We start from the raw sequence: 24,832 nt of genomic DNA on the forward strand, positions 1-24,832 counted from the left end.
ACATTTACATGGTCACTCTCTCCACATTTGACAAATCTTCGCTCTTTGGAAAGGTATGAAATTGAATGTGGAATCATGTAAAAGGATTTTCTTCCAGGAAACAAAAAAGAATCAAGGGAATAGGACAATGGTGCACAACGGATCTCTGCTGAAATCTTTAAAAAAATCCCTAATTTCTAGAACTTTATTTTAAAAGGCACTATGTAAGTGACCCACTGTGAAGAACTATTTGTTGCTATCATAAATTGATCTCATATAGAATAAGCTTGTGCAATCTGGGTAAACCTTGACCCGTTTCATGCCCTGGCTTTCAATGGGGGCCCGGATCCATTTATTGGGAGCCTCCAGAAATCGAGAGGGCAACTATTTGTTTTCGGTCTGGGTTGTCAAAAGATTCATTTTCTATCAGCACATTTTTTGGGGGGGGGGGCTCCCCAGGCTCCCCAGGCTCCCCATCCCCTTATAACATTGAAGCTGCTTCTACTCTAGAGAGAAGGAACTCAGCTGCAGGCAGATGCATGCTTTAAGGAGGCTTCTTACCTGTATCCCTACGCTATTGGAGAGGTGTTCAGTTGCAGGCAGGCGTACGCACTTTCTGGGGCTGCACACCACACACGCACTCTTCAAGACAAGAAGGAAGCAGGCAAGTTCTGTTTCCTACTCTAAAGGAGGCACTTGGCTTCAGGCATTGGCGCATGTGCTTTCTGGGCCCGCACATCGTGACCCAGCCACACACGCACACATACTCCAAGGCAAGTAGGCAACAGGCAAGTTCTGTTTCTTACTCTAGAGGAGGCACTCAGCTGCAGGCACTGATGAGTGGTTTCTGGGCCTGCACGCTGTGGCCATACTTGCACTCTTCAAGGCAAGGAGGCAACAGGCAAGTTCTGTTTCTTACTCTAGAGGAGAGGCGTTCGGCTGCAGGCAGGCAACACACCACACATGCACTCTCCAAGGCAAGGAGGCAAGTTCTGTTTCTTACTCTACAGGAGGTGCTAGGCTGCCAGAAGGCGCATGTGCTTTTTGGGCCTGCACATCACACATGTCACACACTCTTTCCAAAGCAAGGAGACTGCTCATAAAAAGCAGACGAGGAGCTGGTATCGGCTCTTGCTTGCTTTCGTGTTAAGCTGATTTTCATACCAGGAGGGGGCTTCCCATTACATGCTCTCAAAGGTAATGAAAGTAACAAAAGAATGAATGTAATGAAAGAAATGGAATCCACACACAATTCTAATATGGAAGACTGTTGCCAGTGAAGCTCCACCAACAGAGAGTTTGGAGCCAGGGAGAATTGAATTTGGTCCACCTCTTAAATGAGCTAGACTAGCATCCATTCCCTAGATTAAGTTTTGGATCAGATTACAATTACCCTTCACATCAAAATGTGAATACAAAATAAATTTTCATATAGATACATGTACATGAAAATAAATACAAATGTTGTTGCTGTCTTTTGAAAAAAATCAAAGGCTGATACAAAACATGATTGGAATGGACATATGAGTCAGTAATATGAAACTGACATAGAATAAAAAAAGATTGATTTATTCTAATTGGGATAAGGCAATAACTTAACATTAGTGGACAAATGTTGCTCAGAGGTAAAGCATATGTTTTACATGCACAGAGCCCAAGGTTCAACTCCTGGTCTCTCCAATTCTCTCCAGACATCACAGTATAGGCAGGAGGCCGCAAATCTGAGGAAAGCTTTTAGAGAAACACTTCAGAGTACTCTGTTAGTTAGACAATACAAGGCAAGTTGATATAAGGTATTTTGATATGATAAGGCATTTTGATGTGATAATGGTTATATTCACATGAAACATCACATATTTTGCATAACAACAAACATGAAACCTTTAACTCGAAGAAGCCAAAAAATGTGTAACCCAGCATCTCTTAATGCTATTATGCCAGCAGAAGACAAACACTATAAAGATTAAAATGATTAAACCTGTTAGTACGTTATTTCTGTAGTTACCAGAAACTTTCATTACCTGATGCCTGATATATTTCAACATCCCAGAGTCCTTCTTTCCTTCAAGGTTGGTATCCATCACTCTTTTCTTAAGAGAAGGTGTTCTCAGGCATGACTTGTCTGAACACTGAAAGAGAATTAGATCTATTTTTAAAGGTCGGCTTACTCGGTAGAAAAAAGAAGAGATTCAATTGTGTGACTAATACTGTGAAAAATTAATTGTGAATTATACAGCTTTGCTTGAACTCTCAGAATGTGACCAGGAACTGCTGAGAATCAGAATACACTAAAGCACCCCCATCCGCCCCACCCCAAAATTCATAGTTAAATATTTCTCTGGCCTGTCTATACAATTGGGATGTTATCTAGAAACAGGAGTGAAAAGGTGAATTGAATGGAAGGGGAGATAGAGAACTAAAGTGTTTTTTAAAGTATTGACTGGAGATATGGAGAAAGAAGGAAAATTAGAAATTAGAAACTATAAAGTGGACTAGCCAAAAAACAGTGGAGGGGTTTTCATAAGATATGTTTAGGGTGGAGGCAAGGCAAAAGAATTGTATGGAGGAGCTAGGGATCAATCAAAAACACTGAGAATCTATATTTACCACTAACTTATTTTATCATATTGTAAAAAAAAAAACACTGAGAATTACACAGTAACTTTCTTACCTCTTTCTGCTTTTTACCCCTAGATACACCATTAGGTATATTGTTTTCTCTGAGTGAATCCACAGTGTCTCCATACAGGAGTTTGATGGCCCGAACGAGACGAGCACAAGAACGGCTGTGATGGAGGTAACAGTGAGGGTGGCAGTAATCAATGTGGTTACAGATAAAACTCTGCTGGTTGCAGAGAAGAATCATCACCTGGAAACATAAAGCATACCAGAATTTTTAGAAGCTGCAGAGCTAGGTTTGTGTTGAGAAAACTGCAAAGAAACATTCAATATGTATATACAAAAACAGACAAATTCAGATCAAATCACTACACTAAGAGTAGGTAGCAGAGCTACATTTTACAGATATCTAAAAAACAAAAGCATCTATCCTTTTTTACAATCATACACATAATAAAAGTGAAAATACGTATGTATGTATATATGTATATGGTGGCATGTCCCCTTACACCAGTGGTTCTCAATGTGTGGGTCCCCAGATGTCTTGGCCTTCAACTCCCAGAAATGCTAGCAGCTGGCTGGGGTATCTGAGAGCTGTAGGCTAAAACACATGGGGACCCACAGGTTGAGTACCACTGCCTTACACAGACAAGCACCTGCCTCTACAAACAACTATAGCTCACACTACGCAGGAGACACCAATGGCCATCCCTCCAATGACATTGCAGGTTATAGTGAGTGCCACATCTAGTGTTCCTTCCTCTCTCCATTGGTGTGGAATTTGAATGACCCCACCCGCTGCCTCTCCCTTAACCCTTTCCCACTCTTTTCTATGGTGCACAGCAATCAGAGCAGAATTGATCAGCAACTGAACATACTAGAGAGGTTTGGGGGACTGACTCAACATGATGGAAGTTGTAGTTCACCCTGCATCAAGACACAGCACTGTGACCCCCACTGACAATGGACCTGGACCAAATTTGGCACACAGAACCCCCATGACCAGGTGTGAGGGGAAATGATTTATAGAAGTTTTAGTTTACCTACATCCAGAGAGCACTGTGAACCAACCAACAATGGATCTGGACCAAACTTGATGGGATTTGCAGTACCTTCACTCACTTCCAGAGACCTCTGTGATCCCCATGAATGAAGGACCTGGACCAAACTTGGCACACAGACTCCCTCATCACCCATTTTACATCCTGGTATGGTTTGGGGGAGGATGGACCATGGCTGATGGGATTTGAAGTACCTTCATCCAATTCACAGACCACTGTGACCCCCACAAATGACGGACCTGGACCAAATTTGGCACACAGAGTTCCCATGACCAGCAGAACATACTGGAGATGTTTTGGGGAAACTGACCTTGATTTATGGGAGTTATAATTCACCTGCATCCAGAGAAACTATGACCCCCACTGACAATGGACCGGAACCAAACTTGGCACAGAAAAGCCCCATGACCAACTGAACATACTGCAGGGGTTTGTGGGAATTGGCCCTGATTTTGGGAGTTGTAGTTCACCCTTATCCAGAAAGCACTGAACCCAGCCGACGTCAGTTCTGGACCAAACTTGGTACACAGATGCATTATGGCCAACTGTGCATACTGGCCTGGTTTGGGGGTGATTGACCTTGGATCTGAGAGTTGTAGTTCACCTTATCCAGAGAGCACTGAACCCAGACAAAGTACAAGCATTGCAGGCAAATTGTGATTTTGTATGCAATTCCAGGACCTCACTAATGAGCTCTACTTACATGTAGCCACGACATATTGCGATGATAATTCTCTTCGGTACCAGTGCTGCTCAGCACTTCAGGTTCTATGCTGGGTTCGCTTGCGCTCCAAGGACTCCCTTCTTCAAAAGAAAAAAAAGATACACCCAAAAGTAGTTGTCTTCTGAGGCATGCTGCCCACTTTAAACCTAAGGCATATGCTTGTAAACCAGCCCAGTTTATTTGCACAGATGAATGTTACCCCCACCTGTCTTAGGGGATGCACAAAATCGTTCAACAACAGTGCATCAACCCCAAGGGTCAAAACTCAAGGTAGTTTGACTATGCTAAAGAAACATTAGGTGATTCTGCTCACTCCTATGCCCATCCTCCCTTCCTCCATGCCCCTGATGATCTGCTGGACTGGTAATTACAAGCATAGTTCATAAACATTAGTAGGACAAGTGTCAGGGATAAACATTGCCCCCATTCAGGGAAGAGGAGAGGGTAAGTAAGTGGAAGGAAAATTCTTGCATCATCAAGATGCTGCAAATGGTTGGTTTCAGTGATCTGCATTGACTGGGCTCTGCAGTTTAAAAAAGGAAAGAAAAGGATCAAGCATTTAGCCTTGAGACAGGAGCACATTGGCTACAGCTACAGCTGCCACAAGCAGACTACAGCCCTGTCCAGTCCCATTAGCAGATTCCAAAATGTCTCGGGATGAAAGGGGGAAAAATCCTGCCAAACCATTGTGAACAAAGGCAGGGGAGTGCTCACTCTGACCCCGGAGTTTCCTGCATGCATTTATTGCCAATGGGCCTTCCAAGGTGACAGACCTTTTGCACAGAATTTGTTTGTGGGAAATGATCACATCCAGACTGCAATCCTATGCTTTAGAGTATGCACACTTAGCTGGAAGTAAGCCCTTATGAACTCAATGGGACTTACTTCTCAGTAGACATGTATAGGATTGTGGTGAAAACGTTTGAAGTGCATTCCAATTAGTTCTTCCTCAGCTGTTCTTTTAAGTGAAGATGCACCTGGCAAAATGCAAATGTCCCTAAAGCAGAGAAAGAGCATGGACAATGCCACTGAGACCACAGGGTGAAAGAGGTTCAAAGTTAAGGATTGAACTGTGCCTGACCTTTTCTACACAAGGACTCTATAGGGGCTAATATTTTGGAGATTCACAAGCACACATATACTTATATCTCATATAAAGCAAAATATATACATACTGTATATGAAATTGTAAATACACAGTATATAATATCAATATGAGATATGTATATATATCTATATATCTATTCTACCATATATATTATATATGCCATAGATATATGATATTTGTATATATACCTTCCTAAGCATGACATGCATTCGGTTGGTAGTAAAAAAAATGCCTATATACAGTGTTCATGCACCAGACACTAGGATTTTAAGAACTGAGCATCCTTTGAGTGGAACACAACTGACTATCTAGTAAAAGCAAGGGCCAGGTTCCAATTCTGTTCTTGCCAGGTATTAGATCATGCAAAAAAGTGTGAATTTCCTCTTTCAGCTCAGACCACAGGAGGTCTGCTGGCCTACCAGCCCTTTTCCTCCTTTCCTAGGTCTGCTGGGGTTGCTTCCAGATTCAAGATGCTGCCTCATCATCCCGCGCCCTTTTTAGCCCAGCTCATCTATGTTACCTATGTCAGTGACAGTGTCCCTGCTGTGGGACAGCTGCAGCTCCTCATTCTCAGACTCTGAATCCTGACGGGATAACTTGGTGCTCTTTAGGCTGCCGGCCCGGCGAATGCTGGACAGGGAACCCCCTTTCTTCACCCGGAAACTGCGGGTTCCTTTAATCTGGAGCAAGCGGGAGCCTCCTATCCTGATCTTCCTGCTGGGAACTGTATTAAAAGAATAAAAGAGGACTTTTTCCCCCTTAATTCCCTTCATTTAAAAATCTTATAATTATTTATCTTATATATGTATATAATATACCTAGCCCACCCACATTCCCCTTCCTGCATTGCAGGGTCTTTCCTTTCTCTCAAGAAAGACAGGCAAGAGACTTCTCCAAAGCCAATGCCAATGCAGCTCTATCGATCATCCAGTCAGGGAGGCCTTCAAGAAGGTTGTAACACATTTCTTGCTTGTATTTTTTAAATTACCTCTGAATTCAGCCATTAGTATTGCAAAAACACTATGTAAATGGCACTGTTGCAAACCTCATGGCTAAACCATGAAAGCTATAATTTGGTCCAAAGTGTTCCAGATTCACTCAGAAGCAAGATGACAAAGGAGAACTGTTTTCTTTTTGTGTTTGCCAGTTAAAAGATTGGCTATTGCATCTACATGGGCTGTTGACTACCAGTGGCTGAGCTGCATATTTAGACAAGGCCTCGGGGGCAAACCTATTGTCCTGCTAGCCCCACATTGTACAAATTGTGTTATAGAGGTCAAAGTGTTCAATCATGGGGAGTCATGATTGCAAGTAGGCAGCCTGCTTGCTTATGCTCGGCCTCTACTTTGTTCATCCAGTTTGGAAATTACCTTTGCATAAATCGTTGTCTTTGTACATTAAACTTCACCAGAACTGTACAGAGAAAGCAATAATATGTTGTCCCACATCTTCATACAGGTGAGCGGCTCTCAGGCATTAAAGACATCTTTGGATGCTGGGTGTGCTGTGGTTGGTTTTTGGTATTTTATGAGCACGAAAATATGGAATGGTTTGAAGCACCAATCACTGGCATGTTGTTCTCCACACAGCTCTACGGCAGTATATGGCATTATGCAAGTCCAAATGTTGCAACACTCAGTTATACATCTACTTAAAAGTGAACACACTGCACAGATGCAATGTAGGTAAATGACAGCTGTCACTTTTCGAAGGGGCAGAGAAAAGTGCAGCATTATGAAGCGAGAGATCTTAAACCAGTGAGATTTGTGCTTGAAAAAGATCCTTCAAATTTTCCCATGTACACCATTAACAGACCTTAATTTTCCAATAAACCCTGGCTAATAAATATAAATATGTGACTATGTTATGCTAGGAAAAGACAGGTATCATAATATCAACATGATAGAATATTTTTTTCTAGAAAAATTGCACTGCATTGTAACGGGTGAGCCTCCCTTCCATGACATCGGTGAAGAAACAAGTAGTTCTTCAAAATTCTGAAGCAGAGCTACTGATTCCTGAAGAGATCCAAATTCTGTATTCTATTGAACAACTAAATCTATTTCCTTCCTAAGATACTACACTTAGGCAGAAAAAAATAAAATGCAAAGATACAGAATGGGTGACGCCTAGCTTGACAACAGTCCATGTGAAAAAGATCTTGGAGTCTTTGTGGACAACAAGCTGAACATGAGCCAACAGTGCAATGATGCAGCTTAAAAAGCCAATGGGATTTTGGGCTGCATCAGAAGGAGTATAGTGTCTAGATCAGTGGTTCTCAACCTATGGGTTCCCAGATGTTTTGGCCTTCAACTCCCAAAAATCCTAATAGCTGGTAAACCAGCTGGGATTTCTGGGAGTTGTAGGCCAAAACACCTGGGGACCCACAGGTTGAGAACCACTGGTCTAGATTGAGGGAAGTCATGGTGTCCCTCTATTCTGCTTTGGTCAGTCTTCTTTACCTGGAATAACACTGTGTCCAATTCTGGGCACCACAATTTAAAAGCGATATTGACAAGCTAGAATGTGTCCAGAGGAGGGCAACTAAAATGATCAAAGATCTAGAGATCATGAATCCTTATGAGGAACATCTTAAAGAGATGGGTATGTTTAGCCTGCCAAAGAGAAGGTTGAGAGGAGGCATGAGAGCCATGTTTAAATATTTGAAAGGATATCACAAGGAAAAGGGAGCAGGCTTGTTTTCTGCTGCCCTGGAAACTAGGACTTGGAGCAATGGGTTCAAATTGCAGGAAAGGAGATTCCACCTAAACATTAGGAAGAACTTATTTAGTGCGAGAGCTCTTCAACAGTGGAACTTTCTGCCTCAGAGTGTGGGGGAAGCTTTTAAGCAGATGCTGAATGGCCATCGGTCAAGGGTTCTTTGTGCTTTTCCTACATTACAGTGGGTTGGACTAGATGGCCCATGCAGTCTCTTCCAACTCTATGATTCTATTATCTTATTTCAGAATCCAGAAGCTAGTAGTAACAAATGTATGTATGTATGTATGTATGTATGTATGTATGTATGTAAGTATTATAATTCACTATTATGATTGTATATTTGTATTACATGCAATATTACTAGTAATATTGCAATATAGTTGTATAATATAATATATTGTATGTATATATACTTGTAAACCGCCCTGAGTCCCCTTCGGGGTGAGAAGGGCGGTATATAAATGTTGCAAATAAATAATAAATAAATATTTCAACAGTCAATGGCATCATACTAAGGTAAGAGTGACACAAATCAATATGCATTGTATACAGCACTGTATACATTATATGAGAGCCAACACGGTGTAGTGGTTTGAATGTTGGATTATGACTTTGGACATCAGGTTCATATTTCTGCTTGGACATAAAAAGCACTGGATGACCCTGGGCATGTCATACACTCTTACTCTTAGAAAACCCTAGTGTCACCATACGTCACTTTAGGGTCACCATATGTCAGAAATAACTTGAAGGCACACAACAATAAGAATACATTATACACTATGTATAGTTTTATACTACAGTACATATAGTATATAGTCAGGGAAACCTCTGGCCAAAAGCAGTCTAGAAGTATACTGGCAAATAGAGTAGGTTCTATATTCATTGGTGTACCAAGGGGAAGCAATTTGCTCTGCATGCAGGCGGTAAGAGTGTGTGTGCATGATCTGCTTACTTATGCTTATTTCTTGCCTCTTGCTTTTCACTGGTTTTGAGTTTCCCAAATTATCCCTACTCAGTTGCAAGCTTTATTTTTTTAAAGACACAAGAAACATAGTTACTGAGCAAAGTACCACTAGCTCAGGCCTCTCCTCCTAAGGGCCTGATGTTCAACATGGGTAGCAAAGGCTCAGCTGGGTTAAATGGAGGAAGCAGTGGAAACAAAGTGGCCACTCAGAAAGGACAGCACCTTCACAGGTGGAGAGAACACAATCAGCCAGGATGTGGAGGACAGGAACATCAGGTTGTTCCTTATCTACAGCTAGAATTGTCATGACAGAGGTGACTGCTCCCTTCTCCTCTTCCTTCTCCTATGGAGCAAGGCATGGTGAGATTGGTTAGAGTCCTACTGCTAACAGGGCAGCCACCACCCCCACCATTATTCCGGTCTCCCTAGACTCAACACTACTTACATAGCTGTTCCTCCCCACTCAACAAGAATGCGGGAATATATGCTAATGGCCAAACTTACCAACAATAGGAAGAACAAAAGTAATGAGGACTTTTTAGAAACATGGAAGCTGGCCATAGCATATCTGAATAAGGAGTCAGTAACATAGAGGAGTTCCATTAGGAATTTAGGGTTACTATTAACAAGGATAGATAAATTGGCTTAAAGGCTTCATAGTGCTTCAGGGTTGGAAGTCATGGTGAAGGGTGCACGGGTGTGGGGAAGGGGTTTTATTTTATGTGGGATAGGGGTTTTGGGTGCGTGCAGGGTTTGTTGTGTGTAATACGTTGTATGTTTTTGTTTTGTTTGAATGTTAGGGTAAACTCTTATATTTAATTTCTAAAAAAAAAAAAATGAGTAGAAACCTGGATTGAGAGTGGTGGATGACATGTGGAAAGAGCAGTTCTATATGTTTTGAGTAACAGATAATAATATGTACTGTGTTAGAATTGGCAGGCTGGTTGACTAATGTAGATATGCATGTACATTTCAAAATGATTGTTATCTGACTATATTTGCGATAATTTGCTGTTTTGTTATGTAACGTTTCATTAATAAACTGTTTACCCACAAAAAAAACAAAAAAAAAACAAGAAACTAAGTCTAGGCTGGGGAAACAACAGCAACAGCATTGCCAGGAACGATAGGTTACAGACGGTTTATACCTTGCCTTATTCTTTCCTTCCCCAAGTAGAGGAAAAGGACATCCGAGGAGGAGAAGGAGGAAGGGGAAAATTGTTAAAAAAATGAGGGGAGGGGAGCTATAGTGTTTTATTGCAGCTTTGACATGTAGACTGTGATACAGAAGGAATGGAGGAGTCATCTCTGGAGAACTTGTGACTACCGCCAGGAGAGCAATACTTCATTCTGTACTTTTCTAGTAGATAACAATTTGCTTTTGAAATCACTATCATTACAGCTGTATGGCTCCTATAATATCTAAGAACCAATTCACAAGTTCAATCTTTGCTGAGATCCTTAAAAACAGATTAGAATTTTTTAACAACTCCCTGACAGGTCTTTTTTTTTTTTTAAGCATCTTCAGGAGAGCTCCCTGAGTGTACTGCGTGCTCATCCACACGTCATCTTCCATAGCTTGCAGACATGGAAGGGACTTTTCAAGTATAATTTCAAGTATGTAAAATAATGTAAACAATACTGAAACACCACACCACTGTGAAGCTAACATAGCTGCACTGAAATGTGCTAATTAAGAGTTTGAAGAAACGGGCATTCTGCAGGCTTTGGAGAATATTTAATATATGCAAATAATATACTCCCAGAGGCACCTGGGGTACTTTTTCTTGCTTTAATTAGGAATTTGCAGCTATACTAGGATATTACCAGCTTATTTTAAAATCGAACACAATGGTGAAACATAAGCATGGCACTCTGTTGAGCAGAGTCGATTTCACCAAAATCAGAAATCTGTGAACCAGTCTTTCAAGACAAGCTACTTGTAATCAATCAACATTAACAGATTGAGTTGCCACTGAAAACAAATGAAAGGTGAGTGAGACAAATCTATCATTAACTGAAGGGTTTTCATGTCACTTTCAATAAGCTATCCTTGCAAACTCTATTGTATTGAGGTTTTGCCCAGGGACAGTGAAACTAGAGGCACATTCCCCTGGGTACAGTTGTGCAGAGGAAATAATATCTGGTCCAGGATGCACACATTTGTCAAGCACTATTTTTATGGTGACGGAATGATACAGTTCCAAAAGGTAAGAAATGGGCCTTTGGGTTCCCTATAGATCGTAACTAGGAAGAAGTGGTTTCTTAGTTGGAATATTACTTCTCTGTGTAGCTGCATATGGGAACACTCAGCATGGAATATATAATAATCAACTCTTATGGTGATATTTCTACACTTTTGGTAATTATCATGGGAGTAAACCAGGTTAGGACCCCTGGTGGTGGTGCAGTGTGTTAAAGCACTGAGCTGCTGAACTTGCAGACAGAAAGGTCCCAGGTTCAAATCCCAGGAGCGGAATGAGCGCCCGCTGTTAGCCCCAGCTCCTGCCAACCTAGCAGTTCAAAAACATACCAATGTGAGTAGATCAATAGGTACCGCTCCGGCGGGAAGGTAACGGCGCTCCATGCAGTCATGCCAGCCACATGACCTTGGAGGTGTCTACGGACAACGCAGGCTCTTCGGCTTAGAAATGGAGATGAGCACCAACCCCCAGGGTCAGACATGACTGGACTTAACGTCAAGGAAAACCTTTACCTTTTTAAAATCAGGTTAATCCGGTTTAGCCCCATATTTGCAAATGTTGGAGGATGTTCTTGAGTTTGTCTGAAACCCTGCAGAAACTCTGCAGCTCCAGGTCAATGTAGACAGCACAATCGGGTCTTATTAAGACTGGTCTACTTTGCACATGGGACACTGCTGCCATCCCTTTTTCCCTATGCATATCAGCAAAGGGAAAGTGGGTGCCCATATCTGCTTTCACTGCTCTATGTGAACTTCTGGCCACTGAAGGTGACTTTTGCTGAGATCAGCTAAGGTGCCCATGCAACCACCAGGAAGAAGGGAAGATCTATTTCACCCTTCTTCCTGATTGAATGGGTAACTCTGCTGATATCAGCATTGGGTGCCCACAATGGCCAGTAGCTCACATGCTGTTATAGGAATGGTGACAGAAACATGAACGGTAAGATGAAGGTCCAGTTGGGTCAATGTAGTTTCAGCCTGGCTGGTTTCTACTGAATTAAATATGTGTTGGGTTAGCGACAGTGCATGTGGCTAGTGCAGACTCGTCTTTGGAAACAGGTTTCATGAGCTCCTGCTTCCACATAAATGTATTGTGGTGGCTGGGTATTATTGTACAACATTTGAGCCAATAAGTGAACAAAGTCTCACCAGCCTAGTTACAGATACAGCAAGAAGTTTGCAGGGGCTCTATGAACCTCTTGTTTCTACCATTTTAACATGAGAATTTGGCAATTAATTCAGTCTTTTGGCTGAGAAATGTGGGTGGAAAATGGAGAAGCAAAGAAATAGGAAAACAAGGAGGATTATTTTTAAAGGAGAAGTGTGGAAAAATGAGCGAAAGATGCAATAAATAGAAGCTTTTCAGCTGCATGAGTCTTGTCTTGCCTGAGTAGTATTAAGAGCTGGCATACGTATGAATGTCTCCACTGAAGTTTTTCAGTTAATCTGTTGGCTAGACCGCATTTTCTAGGTTGCATTTCTTCCCATGTATCAGGCATTGTGTATGCATATGCTAAAGATAAAGGTTTAGTTTGCGTTTTATATCCCTTAGTGAAGTCCTGATCTTTTGGAGGTGTTTCTAAGAGAAGTCCTGATTTCTTCATCCTAGTCAGGATGAAGATAAGTCAGTTGGCTATTAGGTACATAAGACATCTCATTTCAAAGTGCAGAGAAAGGAAATATCATAACAAAGATGGAAATGCAGATATTCAGACAAATTCTAACTATAGGAAGAGTAATTTTTCAAATAGCAGCAGGGCTCAGGGGATCAACTAAATTACACAAACTATATGACTGAATTAGTATTTCATCATAGTAGCATAAATTGCAATCTTATTTTCCTTTGAAATTAGTGTTATATAATTTCTACTTCGTGAGAGTGCAAAAATAAAAAACAACAACATTCTATGTAATATTCCAATATCTCAAGCCATGATATACTATCTATAATTTTAAATTCTATTTGGTTTGGTTTGTATTGCAACACTTGAACCATAAGACAGTATGAGTATCTAGGCGGCTGTAGTTGGTTTGGTTTAGGCCTTTTTCTGCATGAGATGACATCACAATGACAAACACTCTGCTGCTTTTAACAACCACAGTGACTTAAGCCCTTGGCACATGATATTTGAGGGGATGGAAAGGGTGTCAACTATTGAAAGCCACACAGCCGATGTGCTTGAAGCATGTAGTCATTTCATGGGTTCAGGGAGCAAACTCATACATTCTGTTAAATTTGACAATATTCTGGATTTGATACTTGAAAATATAAAACAAGACCTCTTTTCGCTTTCACAAGTGATGTTACAGTACAGTAAAGCATGAATGCAATGTTTCCTTATTAAATTTGGCTGCAATCTTGTGAACATACATTATATTATCTGTTGCTAAAACCAGATTAGATTTCAGGATCTTCAACTGGATGACCTCCTTTGATGCAAATGGAAATACATGTCCTTTCAGAGAGTGTCAGTGTTAATTGGGAAGGATTTTATGTTAAGTCAGATGGCATATTCTGGCTATGTTCACAGATAACAATTGTTATTTTGGATTTATGGGACTAAGCCTAAGCCCACTTCCTGAGAAATAAGTTTCTTGAAAATGTAGTGGGAATCATATGATCCTCTAAATGTTGAATTGCAGTCCCAGCATTCATATACACACACACACATACACACACACGTATATATAGTGTGTGTGTCTGTGTGTACACACACACACAATATATGGATATATTGGTTAAAGTACATGGGAGCTACAGTCCAACACCATCTGGAGGATCACATGATTCCCATCCTTTCTCTAAAATGGGAACCTCCAAACAAGTGAGCTTAGGACAATACTAACAAAAATACAACTATGGAAAAAGATGAACGAGCATTCAGCTCTGGCTTCTTAATACACCTTTTCAATGTATCAACTATAGATCTTGGAAAAGCTGGAAGCCATAGTAGGCAACAAACCTTTCTTCTCTTCACAACCTGTGTCAGATTTCAGGGTATGACTGCTGCTGTGCAAGGAATCTTTTGAATCTTCATTTTCATCCAGAACCCCAGCAAAACTGATCTTCCTCTCATACCTGTGCCGGTCCATCTCAGGGTCCAAGCGTAATCTGCAGCTTTCCAAATCCTGTAACATTACAAGAAGCACAGAAGAATGTGACACACAAAGACACTCGCCTTTTCTTCTAATATAGGAAGCGCTAACAATTCAGGGGAAAATGGGATTGGTATTTTTATTCCTTGCGATTATATAACACCTTTCCCTATCAACCCTGAAAAGTTAGGCTAAGATGTAACTGATTTTATTATCCTATAGGCCCTTTGATCCGACACTGTTTTAATTACTTTTCATAGTTACTAATATCTTCTAAACATTTTATTATGTGGCCTATTGAGAACCTCTTCTAAACATGAGATCAGAAAAATCATGGCTATAGCCAATATCTGTCAATGGATTTCATACTAGAAAACATATATGAATCCAAGCCTGTTCAGTTCCAGCGCTTCTTGTTTTAGCTTTGGAAATTGGAGTATCAGAGAGACATTTCAGTTTTAAAAAAACAAACAAACAAACAAACAAAACCCTGAAAGCTTTGCTGGGTGAGACCGGATACCTATGGAAAGCTCAGAAGCAGAGCATGTACAACAGTCCTCTTTTGCTGTTTTATCGCAGCGACTGATATTCAAGGATAGAATGCTTCTGATAACAGACTTAGTATATATTTGCATACCTAGCAACCAACCACTAAAGCTAAATTAGTAGCTATCACTGCATCCTGTGATAGCAAATTCTGTGATTTAACTTGGTGCTTTATAAGGACATAATTCCCTTTGTCTAACACTTTCCACCAGTCATTGTTGTTGGCTGGCTGGATATTAAATATTATGAGAAGGGATGGATTTTTCCCTCCCTGGAAAAGTGTGTAGGGTGCAGGGGAGATTATTTTTCTGGCTTGCCCTGGATGTGGTTAGCCTAAGCATTGGAATGGAAACCAATAGGAGGAGGAAAAATCTAACCTGGCTCCTCATATACATGCTTACACTGTACAAGGCAGTAGTGGGTGGACAAGTCCAAAGTGAGTGATGGAAGGGTAAGCACTGTCTTATAAAGGCTAGTGAGAGGTTCCACTTCTTCCATCCCCATAGAAGTGACATCACCGAGTTGAGTCATACTCATCTGGGGGAAGCCAGCAAAATGATTTCCCTCTGACCTACATGCTGCTGAACTCTAAAGAATAGAAGATATTATGATGGATGAAATAAGGGCAATTTTTATTATTACCTATTTAAATTTGTTTCTTCATTCTGACCAAACCAACCAGGGGCAAGAAAGCTGATATAGGAGTGGCTGGGGTAGTAGATCTAACCTAGATCGAGTGAAAATACCATAATCTTTGAGGTGAATCCTTGTGATATTAATGCTACTCATTGACCAACCGCAAACTAGAAGATGGACCAGAGAGTGTAAGCCACATAACCCCCTTATATAGGACAAAGCCTCAAGGATGGTCAATTTTTCCCAATCCCCAGATCGCCAGATACTTTAAGGGACTTCCAAAATTGCATCCTTCACCAAAATTGGGCCATGGGCTGCTCACCGAATCAAATACCTCCCTATATCAGCCACAGGTAGGAGTGAAATGTCTGCTTAGCCCCTCCCACTAATCAAGTGAAATATCCCTAATTATCCCTCATTCGCAAAGGTAAATCATCAAGAAATGCCTCATTGCAAATTATGGATAAATGGATGCCATCCCTGATGAACATCTTGGGTCTGTGATATGTGATTTCAGGATATAGGATGTAAAAACCCGAACCATTCAGTAATCATGGCAAATTTCATTGTTGGCCCTCTTCTGGGTCATATCAGCTCTATGGAGATCTCCTCTCGGGACCAACGCTGCCAAGATACCAGGACAGAACACATCAACCTGGAATGTATTCTATATCTGTCATAAAAATCCCATTATTTGCCTTTTTGGGAAAGGTAGTAGCTCCAAGCATTGTAGAACAATTTCTACAACTACCAATAATTTTGACATTATTTTCTGTACTTTCCTCATACAGTAGAATTCTGGTTATCCAACTTCTGCTTATCCAACAACACCGTATTATCTGACACCGTATTATCCGACGCTTGGAGAGGCCCATTGTGGGTTGCTCTTCAAGTCGGGTGCTTGCTGGGAGGGAAAAGTTTCCTTCCTCCCAGCCAAGCACCTGGGTTGGAGAGGCTCCCTGCGCTTTCTAGACAGGAGTGGGGCTCTTCAAGCCAGATGCTTGGCTGGGAGGGAAAAGCTTCCTCCCTCCCAGCCAAGCACCTTTGTTGGAGAGGCTCCCTACACGTTACTGCCTAGAAAAACAGCTGCTTTTCTAGGTAGCAGTGGGGCTCTTCAAGCCAAGTGCTTGACCAGGAAGGAAAAGCCTCCTTCTTCCCGGCCAAGTACCTAGGTTGGAGAGGCTCCCTGCGTGTTGCTGCCTAGAAAAACCTACTATTTTTCTAGGCAGCAGTGGGACTCTTCAAGGGAAGAGACTTTTACCTCCCAGCAAGCACCTGGTTTGCCAAGAGGGATAATAGGTTCTCCCTATTATCCAACAGTTTCGGTTATCCGACATTCGGCTCGCCCGTTTAGGTCAGATAACTGGAACTCTACTGTATTATCCTTTTTGATATCTTCTTCCAAGAACTGTATGGTGTATTTCAAGTGTTACAGCATGATAACTTATCATGAAATAAGATATTATGATATTGTTAGATTGAGGAATTTGCTTTTTTTCACAATTGATTAACAATGGGATCAACTCTATCATGAAAATATCCACCACAGCCACAAGATTCCTTTCCAGCTTACATCCCATTAGTATTAACCTATTTTGGTTCATTTTCAAGTACTGGCTTTCTAATTTGGAGCCCCAGACAATTGGGATTCATTCTTCCCTATGAAGCTTAAAAAGTTTTACGATCCTTGCCATACAAAAAATGGAAACATCAATCATAATGCCTACATGTTTTGCACAGTAGCTTTCTGTTATCTGACAGATTATACCCTTCATGCACCAAAGCAGGTCTGTTTACAATATTCTGTCAGTTGAGAACACATCCCACACAACTGATATAGTATGCTTTCATCCAAGAAATATATGACAAAATTTGTGAATCTTTAAGATGTTACAACATTCTGTGCTGGTTTTGCTAAAACAGATTTATTCAACTGGAAATGTAGATGAGAGGGGCTGCTAAAAGTTGTTAGGTGTTGCTAATAATTTTGAGGATTTTCAGAAAATAGCAATTCATTGATTTGCTCAACACGTATGAGTAACTCATCTGCCGATATATATATATATAGTATTCACCAAGACAAATCTGTAGATCTTTTTTAGTTATAAAAACCCAAGTCCCTCCCTTGATTTCCTATCTTGAAGACATCAGTATATTAACTGGTTATCATTGTCTTGCTCCATCTAATCATAGTTATGATATTATTTATACTATGTCTTCCAACAATTCTCCATCCCAATTTTTGTCAAATTAAATTCCTATTATTCACTCACCACAAGTGGTTCTGTACGTGGCCTGGGCATGTAGGGAAAGGTCTCCCGAAGGAATGTGGTGATCTCCAAGAGCAGCTGACATGCTGCCATCTTCAAGGCAAAAGGACAACAACATTTGGTGGGGTTGACCGTACCTAAATAGGGATAATGTATAGGTGTATTGTTAACAGAAGGAGTAGTAACAGAAAAATTTAGATCAAAGAACGAATGAATCACCACACATGGCACACAATATGAACTGCATATGAAACACAATGGCCCTTTTATGTTCTTATTCTGCATTTCTCAACCCTGTAATTTGCACATACATCTATATATTCTATTTCATATGGCAGTTCAATAACAGCACAACTGAGATGGTCTCAATATATAATTCTTCTATGAAGTGCCACATATTAATACAGATATAGCACTTCAAATACCTTTAGAACGTGTTCATCTTACCGCTGCAATTTCAGTGTACAAATGACAAACTACTGTGTTTTTCTCTCAGAGTTGTCTCCCACCACACCCTATGAAAAGCAACTTCTGATCACTGAGAGCTGGAGTAAGGGAATGGCAGAGGAAAAAGATGCTTAGGACTTTATCATACACACATCAAAAAATGATTTTTAAGTAGGAAACCTGTTGTTTAAAAATCCTAGATGAGGACTGGATACCTACCCACCCCATCTCACATGCTTCTCTCCTTTCTGTATCTAATAAAATAATGTGTATTAGACGTATCACACAGTCAAGAGATTACTCCTTTCAATCCATGCCATGTTTCCCTATGTCACTACTTGTGATGCCTCATGGGTCTTGTAGTCCCGCTCCTAGTGTCACTGTGGCTGATGAGGATGAAAACATGGGGTTTTCTCCGGATCAACAACAGCCGGAATCCTTCCAGATTCCTGATGTTGATGTTCTTGCCCAAGAGCCCATTAAAACAGTCCTTAAACAGCTCTCACCTCCTTTCGCTAGGAGACAGTCTTTTGCTGCAGACAGGGGAGTGAAAGAGCGGGTTCGCAGGAGTTTGAGAATTGCAGCCAAACAAGACACTGATTAGCCATGTTTCCCCTGGGAAAATCCAGGGAGTCTCACATCTTGAAAGTTGGGTTTCGTTTCCTGTTCTCTAGGGAAAGAGAACGCTGGACACCTGTTTGGCGGGAAACGAGACCCAGTTAAAGGTGCCTGGCACGGTTGATTCCATGCGGAGACAACAGAGCAGCTTCAGGAGTGAATTCGTGTTCCAGCCTAGTGGGGACTTCGCTAAGTCCGCAAATCCAGTTTCCTTGCCTTGCCTATTCAAGTATTCAAGAATTGCCTTGCTTCGTTCCTAGTCACGGACCTTGTTCCTAGATTCAAGCTTTGTTTCCAGCCTCCTTGTGGTTTTACCTTGGACCTTGAAAGACCCTGGACAATTCCCCATACTATTGCTTGGCAATAGTGTGTGTTTCGGTTTATTGGATTTTATCTTTGGACTCTAATATCATTTATTGGACAAAATATTTCTGGACTATATTTGACCTCATTTGATAAGTCTGTTTCTGAACTATACTCTCTACTTGTTTTTATCAATCTTATATATTTCCTTAATAAAGATATTAGTTAGTTATTGGCCTCCGTGTACGGTTCTTGGTGCTCCGCTGCCTTGAGCGTGACAGTTTGTCTCCGCCACCCAAAGCACCAAGCAACCTAAGGCCAATATGTCTGTTACACCAGGAGCCGGAGCGAGCACACCAGCCGGGACACCACCGGCCAGCTACACCATCTCCCAGGACGAATTTAACCGAATCCGGGATAAGCTCCGGGAACAAGAGGGGGAGATTCGGGGCTTGAAGGATTGAGGAGCCCGTCTCCCTGCTTTGGCGTTGCCAACCAAGTTCTCCGGAGAAGCCTCCAAAGTTCATGTATTCCGCCACCAGTGCATGGCGTATCTAGAAGCCCGCCACACGGAGTTTCCTCAAGAAGATGTCAAGGTGGCGTGGATTTACAGTCTCCTAGATGGACCTGCGGCCACATGGGCAACGGCGCTATACGATGCGGGTTCCCCATACCTAAATACCGTGCAACAATTCTTGGCCCACCTTCGGAATACCTGGGGAATTGAGGATGATCAAGAGGCAGCTGGCCACAAGCTCCGGCACCTTCTCCAAGGGGACAGACCGCTATCACGGTACATAGCCGAGTTCCGGGTGTTGGCTCAAAACACCGGCTGGAATGACATAGCCCTCAGAGGACAGTTTCGTGAGGGTCTTAACCATGAGATGCAGGAAGAAATCTCCAAGGTGGAACCCCCGGATACTCTTGAGAGACTCATCGCCCATTGTTTACGGGCAGAAGTTCTACTCTCCAACAAGAAACAGTGGCTTCGGGGTCAGGGGGGAAGAGCCGGAGAAAAACCCCCTTCCACAGCCAATATCCAGTCTCGCCCAGTCTGGAGACCACCACAGCCAGCCTCTACTCCCCTGGGAAGTGAGGACGAGCCGATGCAGCTGGGCAACGTGCGCCCCAGACTGGATGTTGCAGAGAAGGCCCGCCGACAGCGTTTGAACCTGTGTTGGTACTGTGGAAATGGGGGCCACTTCGCCAGAGAGTGCCCAGCGAAGAAGAAGCCCCCCACCCGTTTGGCGGCGGCGTCCTCCGTAAACGCGGAGAATACTGAGGCGGCTGAAATGAGGCCGGCAGGGGAAGACAGCGACCGGGTGTAGAAGGGCTCGCCAACCCGGTCAAAAGTCCCACTCAAGAGCCGCAAACGGGGTTTTTATTTCTTTTGGTGGTCACACTGTGGTCAGCTAAAAAGGGGCCCGTCATGATCCATGCCATGATAGATTCCGGGGCAACCAACAACTTCATTGATAGAGACTATGCTAACTCATTGGGATTACAATACCATGACTTTAAGAATGCCCGGGTGGTGCAAGCCATCGATGGTCAACCTTTGAAGACAGGACCAGTGAGCCAATGGACTGAGCCCACTCGGATGTGGATAAGAGAACACATGGAGGAAATCTCTTTCTTCGTTACTGAGGTTCCTCATTTCCCCGTGATTTTGGGAATCTCTTGGCTGACACTCCATGACCCAAGCATCTCCTGGTCCAGTAGGGAACTTCAGTTTGCTTCAAAATATTGCCAAAACCACTGCCTAGTAGCCAAGGTCTGCCATGCCACGGACACAGAGCCCATCATTACCCTGCCTAAGAAGTATTCAGACTTCTGGGATGTTTTCAATGAGAAAGAAGCCGAGAAACTACCCCCGCATAGACCTTATGACTGCACCATTGATTTGATTGAGGGGGCCCCAATTCCGCGAGGGCACCTTTACTCCCTGACTGAACCAGAGCAAGAAGCTCTCAGGGAGTTTTTAGAGACGAACCTCCGCAAGGGGTTCATTCGACCCTCTCAATCCCCAGCCTCTTCCCCGGTGCTGTTTGTGAAAAAGAAGTCGGGGGACCTACGCCTTTGTGTGGATTATCGGGCTCTGAATAATATCACGAAGTGGAACCGCTACCCATTGCCACTAATCTCGGACTTATTGGACCAACTTCGGGGAGCCAAAGTTTACACCAAACTGGATCTTCGTGGGGCTTATAATCTGATTCGTGTGAGAGAAGGAGATGAATGGAAAACCGCTTTCCAGACCAAATTCGGATTATACGAAACCTTAGTTATGAATTTCGGTTTATCCAATGCGCCCGCAACATTCCAGCATTTTGTCAACGATATCTTCCAAGACTATCTGGACCGTTTATTGGTTATATATTTAGACGATTTTTTGGTGTACTCAAAGTCACAAACAGAGCATGACCAGCACGTCAGAATTGTGTTACAACGTTTGCAGGACCATGGGCTATATGCCAAGTTAGAAAAATGTGCCTTTGATTTGAAAGAAGTAGACTTCCTGGGATACCGCGTCTCGCCACTGGGGCTATCCATGGACCCGGCAAAGGTTTCAGCCGTATTAGAATGGCGGGCGCCAACTAACAAAAAGGAAGTACAGCGCTTCTTAGGATTCGCAAACTACTACCGCAAGTTCATTCCAGATTTCGCCTGTTGGACTGATCCAATTACCAGCTGCATCCGAGGGAAACAACCGTTCCGCTGGACAGAACAAGCTGAGAAAGGGTTCCAGCAGTTAAAGCGGCTATTCACGACCCAGCCAATTCTTCAACACCCTGACCCAAACACCCCTTTTGTTGTCCAGGCGGACGCCTCTGATGTGGCAGTGGAGGCCGTGCTGATGCAACCAGTGGGAGAACATCTCCACCCTTGTGCTTACTACTCACGCCAGCTAACAGCTCCGGAGAGGAACTACACCATCTGGGAAAAGGAGCTCCTAGCCATCAAGGCAGCCTTCGAGAATTGGAGGCATTGGTTAGAAGGAGCCAAATTCCCTATCGAAGTTCATACTGACCATCGGAATTTGGAGCACTTAAGGACTGCGCGGAAGCTAAACCAAAGGCAGCAACACTGGGCTTTGTTCTTTGAATGTTTTGACTTCCAGATCCATTATGTGACTCCTGCCCAGACCAAGCAAGCCGATGCCCTATCACGGAAGCCAGAATATGCAGCAGGGCGTAAAGACATCCCAGAAACCCAATTGCTGCAACCCGAGAACTTTGCCACTCTCACGGTGGGAAATACCAAATCCACTTCAGTCGAGCCAGTTTCGCCTAACTCAAAACCCACATCCACGGACTCTCTTTTTACCCAGGAGATCAGGACCAGTCAACAGACAGACGCCTGGGCCCAAGAACAGATTCGACGAGGACTACGCTTCCCATTTTCACTTAAGAATGGTTTATTATGCTACAGGAACCATGTTTATATTCCTCCAGGGGCCGGAAGAGAAAAAGCTCTCAACTTGTGCCACAACAGCAAACCTGCCGGGCATTTTGGACTGTTTAAAACCATGCACTTAATTTTACGGGATTTCTGGTGGCCCAGGATTCGCAAGGATGTAGAAAACTATGTCAACTCCTGCCCTATATGCCAGCGCTCCAAGACACGGAGGGAAAAGCCAACAGGACTCTTGCATCCCCTTCCCACCCCCTCTCGGCCGTGGGAGATAATTTCAGCAGATTTTATCACGGACCTACCACTGTCCCTTGGATTCACCACGATCCTAGTGGTGGTGGACCTTTTCACCAAGATGGCCCATTTCATTCCTTGCGAGGGACTTCCTACAGCCAAAGAGACCGCAGACCTATTCCTTCAGCATGTATTCCGATTACATGGCCTGCCCAAGAGTTTGGTCACAGACCGGGGATCTCAATTTACCTCCCGTTTTTGGAAGGCCCTTCAAAAACTATTGGGCATTGACTCTCGTCTATCCTCAGCTCACCACCCTCAAACGGATGGGCAGACTGAGCGCACCAATGCCACTCTGGAACAATATCTCTGCTGTTATGTCAACTACCAACAGGACAATTGGGCATCCCTGCTACCGCTTTCAGAGTTTGCATTCAACAATGGTGTCCAGAATTCAACCAAAGAAGCCCCGTTCTTTGCAAACTACGGGTATTTCATCCCCGTTTCTTTCCTCCCGTTGTGGAGACCTCAGAAGTTCCTGCAGCGGAGAATTGGCTACAGGAACTCACGGCAGTGCAAGAACTCTTACACCAGCAACTTGATCAAGCCAAGGAGGACTACAAACGTCACGCTGACAGCCATCGCCAGCCCGGCCCCGAGATCAAGGTAGGAGATCGGGTTTGGTTGTCCACTCGCTTTTTGCCCTCCCAACGTCCTTGCCGGAAGTTAGATGCCCGTTTCATTGGTCCCTACCCAGTGGTGGCGCAACTTAACCCCGTGACTTTCAAACTTCAACTTCCGCGTGCCATGCGCATTCATCCGGTGTTCCACCGTTCCCTCCTCCTTCCGGCGGATGGTGCGCGCCCAGATGTGAACCGGCCACCCCCCACCCCTGCTTTGGTGGACGGGGAAGAGGAATTTGAAGTCCAAGACATTTTGGATTCTCGCCTTCATCGCCGCCGCCTCCAGTATATGATTGATTGGGTGGGTTATGGACCGGAAGAACGTTCATGGGAAGACGCTTCCACAGTCCATGCCCCTGACTTAGTTCGGCGCTTTCACCGGACTTACCCATCCAAGCCGCGACCCTGTGGATCTCGGGGGACGGGCCTGAATGAGGAGGGGCTTGAGAGGGGGGATAGTGTGATGCCTCATGGGTCTTGTAGTCCCACTCCTAGTGTCACTGTGGCTGATGAGGATGAAAACATGGGATTTTCTCCGGATCAACAACAGCCGGAATCCTTCCAGATGCCTGATGTTGATGTTCTTGCCCAAGAGCCCATTAAGAGAATTTGAGAGTTTGAGAATTGCAGCCAAACAAGACACTGATTAGCCATGTTTCCCCTGGGAAAATCCAGGGAGTCTCACATCTGGAAAGTTGGGTTTCGTTTCCTGTTCTCTAGGGAAAGAGAACGCTGGACACCTGTTTGGCGGGAAACGAGACCCAGTTAAAGGTGCCTGGCATGGTTGATTCCGTGCAGAGACAACAGAGCAGCTTCAGGAGTGAATTCGTGTTCCAGCCTAGTGGGGACATCGCTAAGTTCGCAAATCCAGTTTCCTTGCCTTGCCTATTCAAGTATTCAAGAATTGCCTTGCTTCGTTCCTAGTCACGGACCTTGTTCCTAGATTCAAGCTTTGTTTCCAGCCTCCTTGTGGTTTTGCCTTGGACCTTGAAAGACCCTGGACAATTCCCCACACTAGTGTTTCGGTTTATTGGATTTTATCTTTGGACTCTAATATCATTTATTGGACAAAATATTTCTGGACTATATTTGACCTCATTTGATAGGTCTGTTTCTGAACTATACTCTCTACTTGTTTTTATCAATCTTACATATTTCCTTAATAAAGATATTAGATAGTTATTGGCCTCCGTGTACGGTTCT

General features: G+C 43.1%; 1 protein-coding gene across 12 annotated transcripts in view; it reads right to left on the reverse strand.

Moving 5' to 3' along the window:
• Positions 1 to 24,832, reverse strand: part of unc80 (unc-80 homolog, NALCN channel complex subunit) — a 195,712-nt gene that overhangs the window by 80,587 nt on the left and 90,293 nt on the right. For 9 of the 12 annotated variants that reach the window (XM_062961169.1, XM_062961161.1, XM_062961141.1 and 6 more), the window contains exons 25-30: positions 17,934 to 18,067; positions 14,346 to 14,511; positions 6,012 to 6,215; positions 4,363 to 4,463; positions 2,651 to 2,848; positions 2,001 to 2,108 (exon numbers count right to left, since the gene is read on the reverse strand). In XM_062961169.1, coding sequence (XP_062817239.1) covers positions 2,001 to 2,108; positions 2,651 to 2,848; positions 4,363 to 4,463; positions 6,012 to 6,215; positions 14,346 to 14,511; positions 17,934 to 18,067 — 911 coding nt within the window. The remainder of the gene's footprint in view (positions 1 to 2,000; positions 2,109 to 2,650; positions 2,849 to 4,362; positions 4,464 to 6,011; positions 6,216 to 14,345; positions 14,512 to 17,933; positions 18,068 to 24,832) is intronic. The other 3 variants (XM_062961199.1, XM_062961191.1, XM_062961179.1) reach the window with 1 other exon arrangement.

This window comes from Anolis carolinensis, chromosome 1 (genome assembly GCF_035594765.1).
Source record: "Anolis carolinensis isolate JA03-04 chromosome 1, rAnoCar3.1.pri, whole genome shotgun sequence".
NCBI lineage: Eukaryota > Metazoa > Chordata > Lepidosauria > Squamata > Dactyloidae > Anolis > Anolis carolinensis.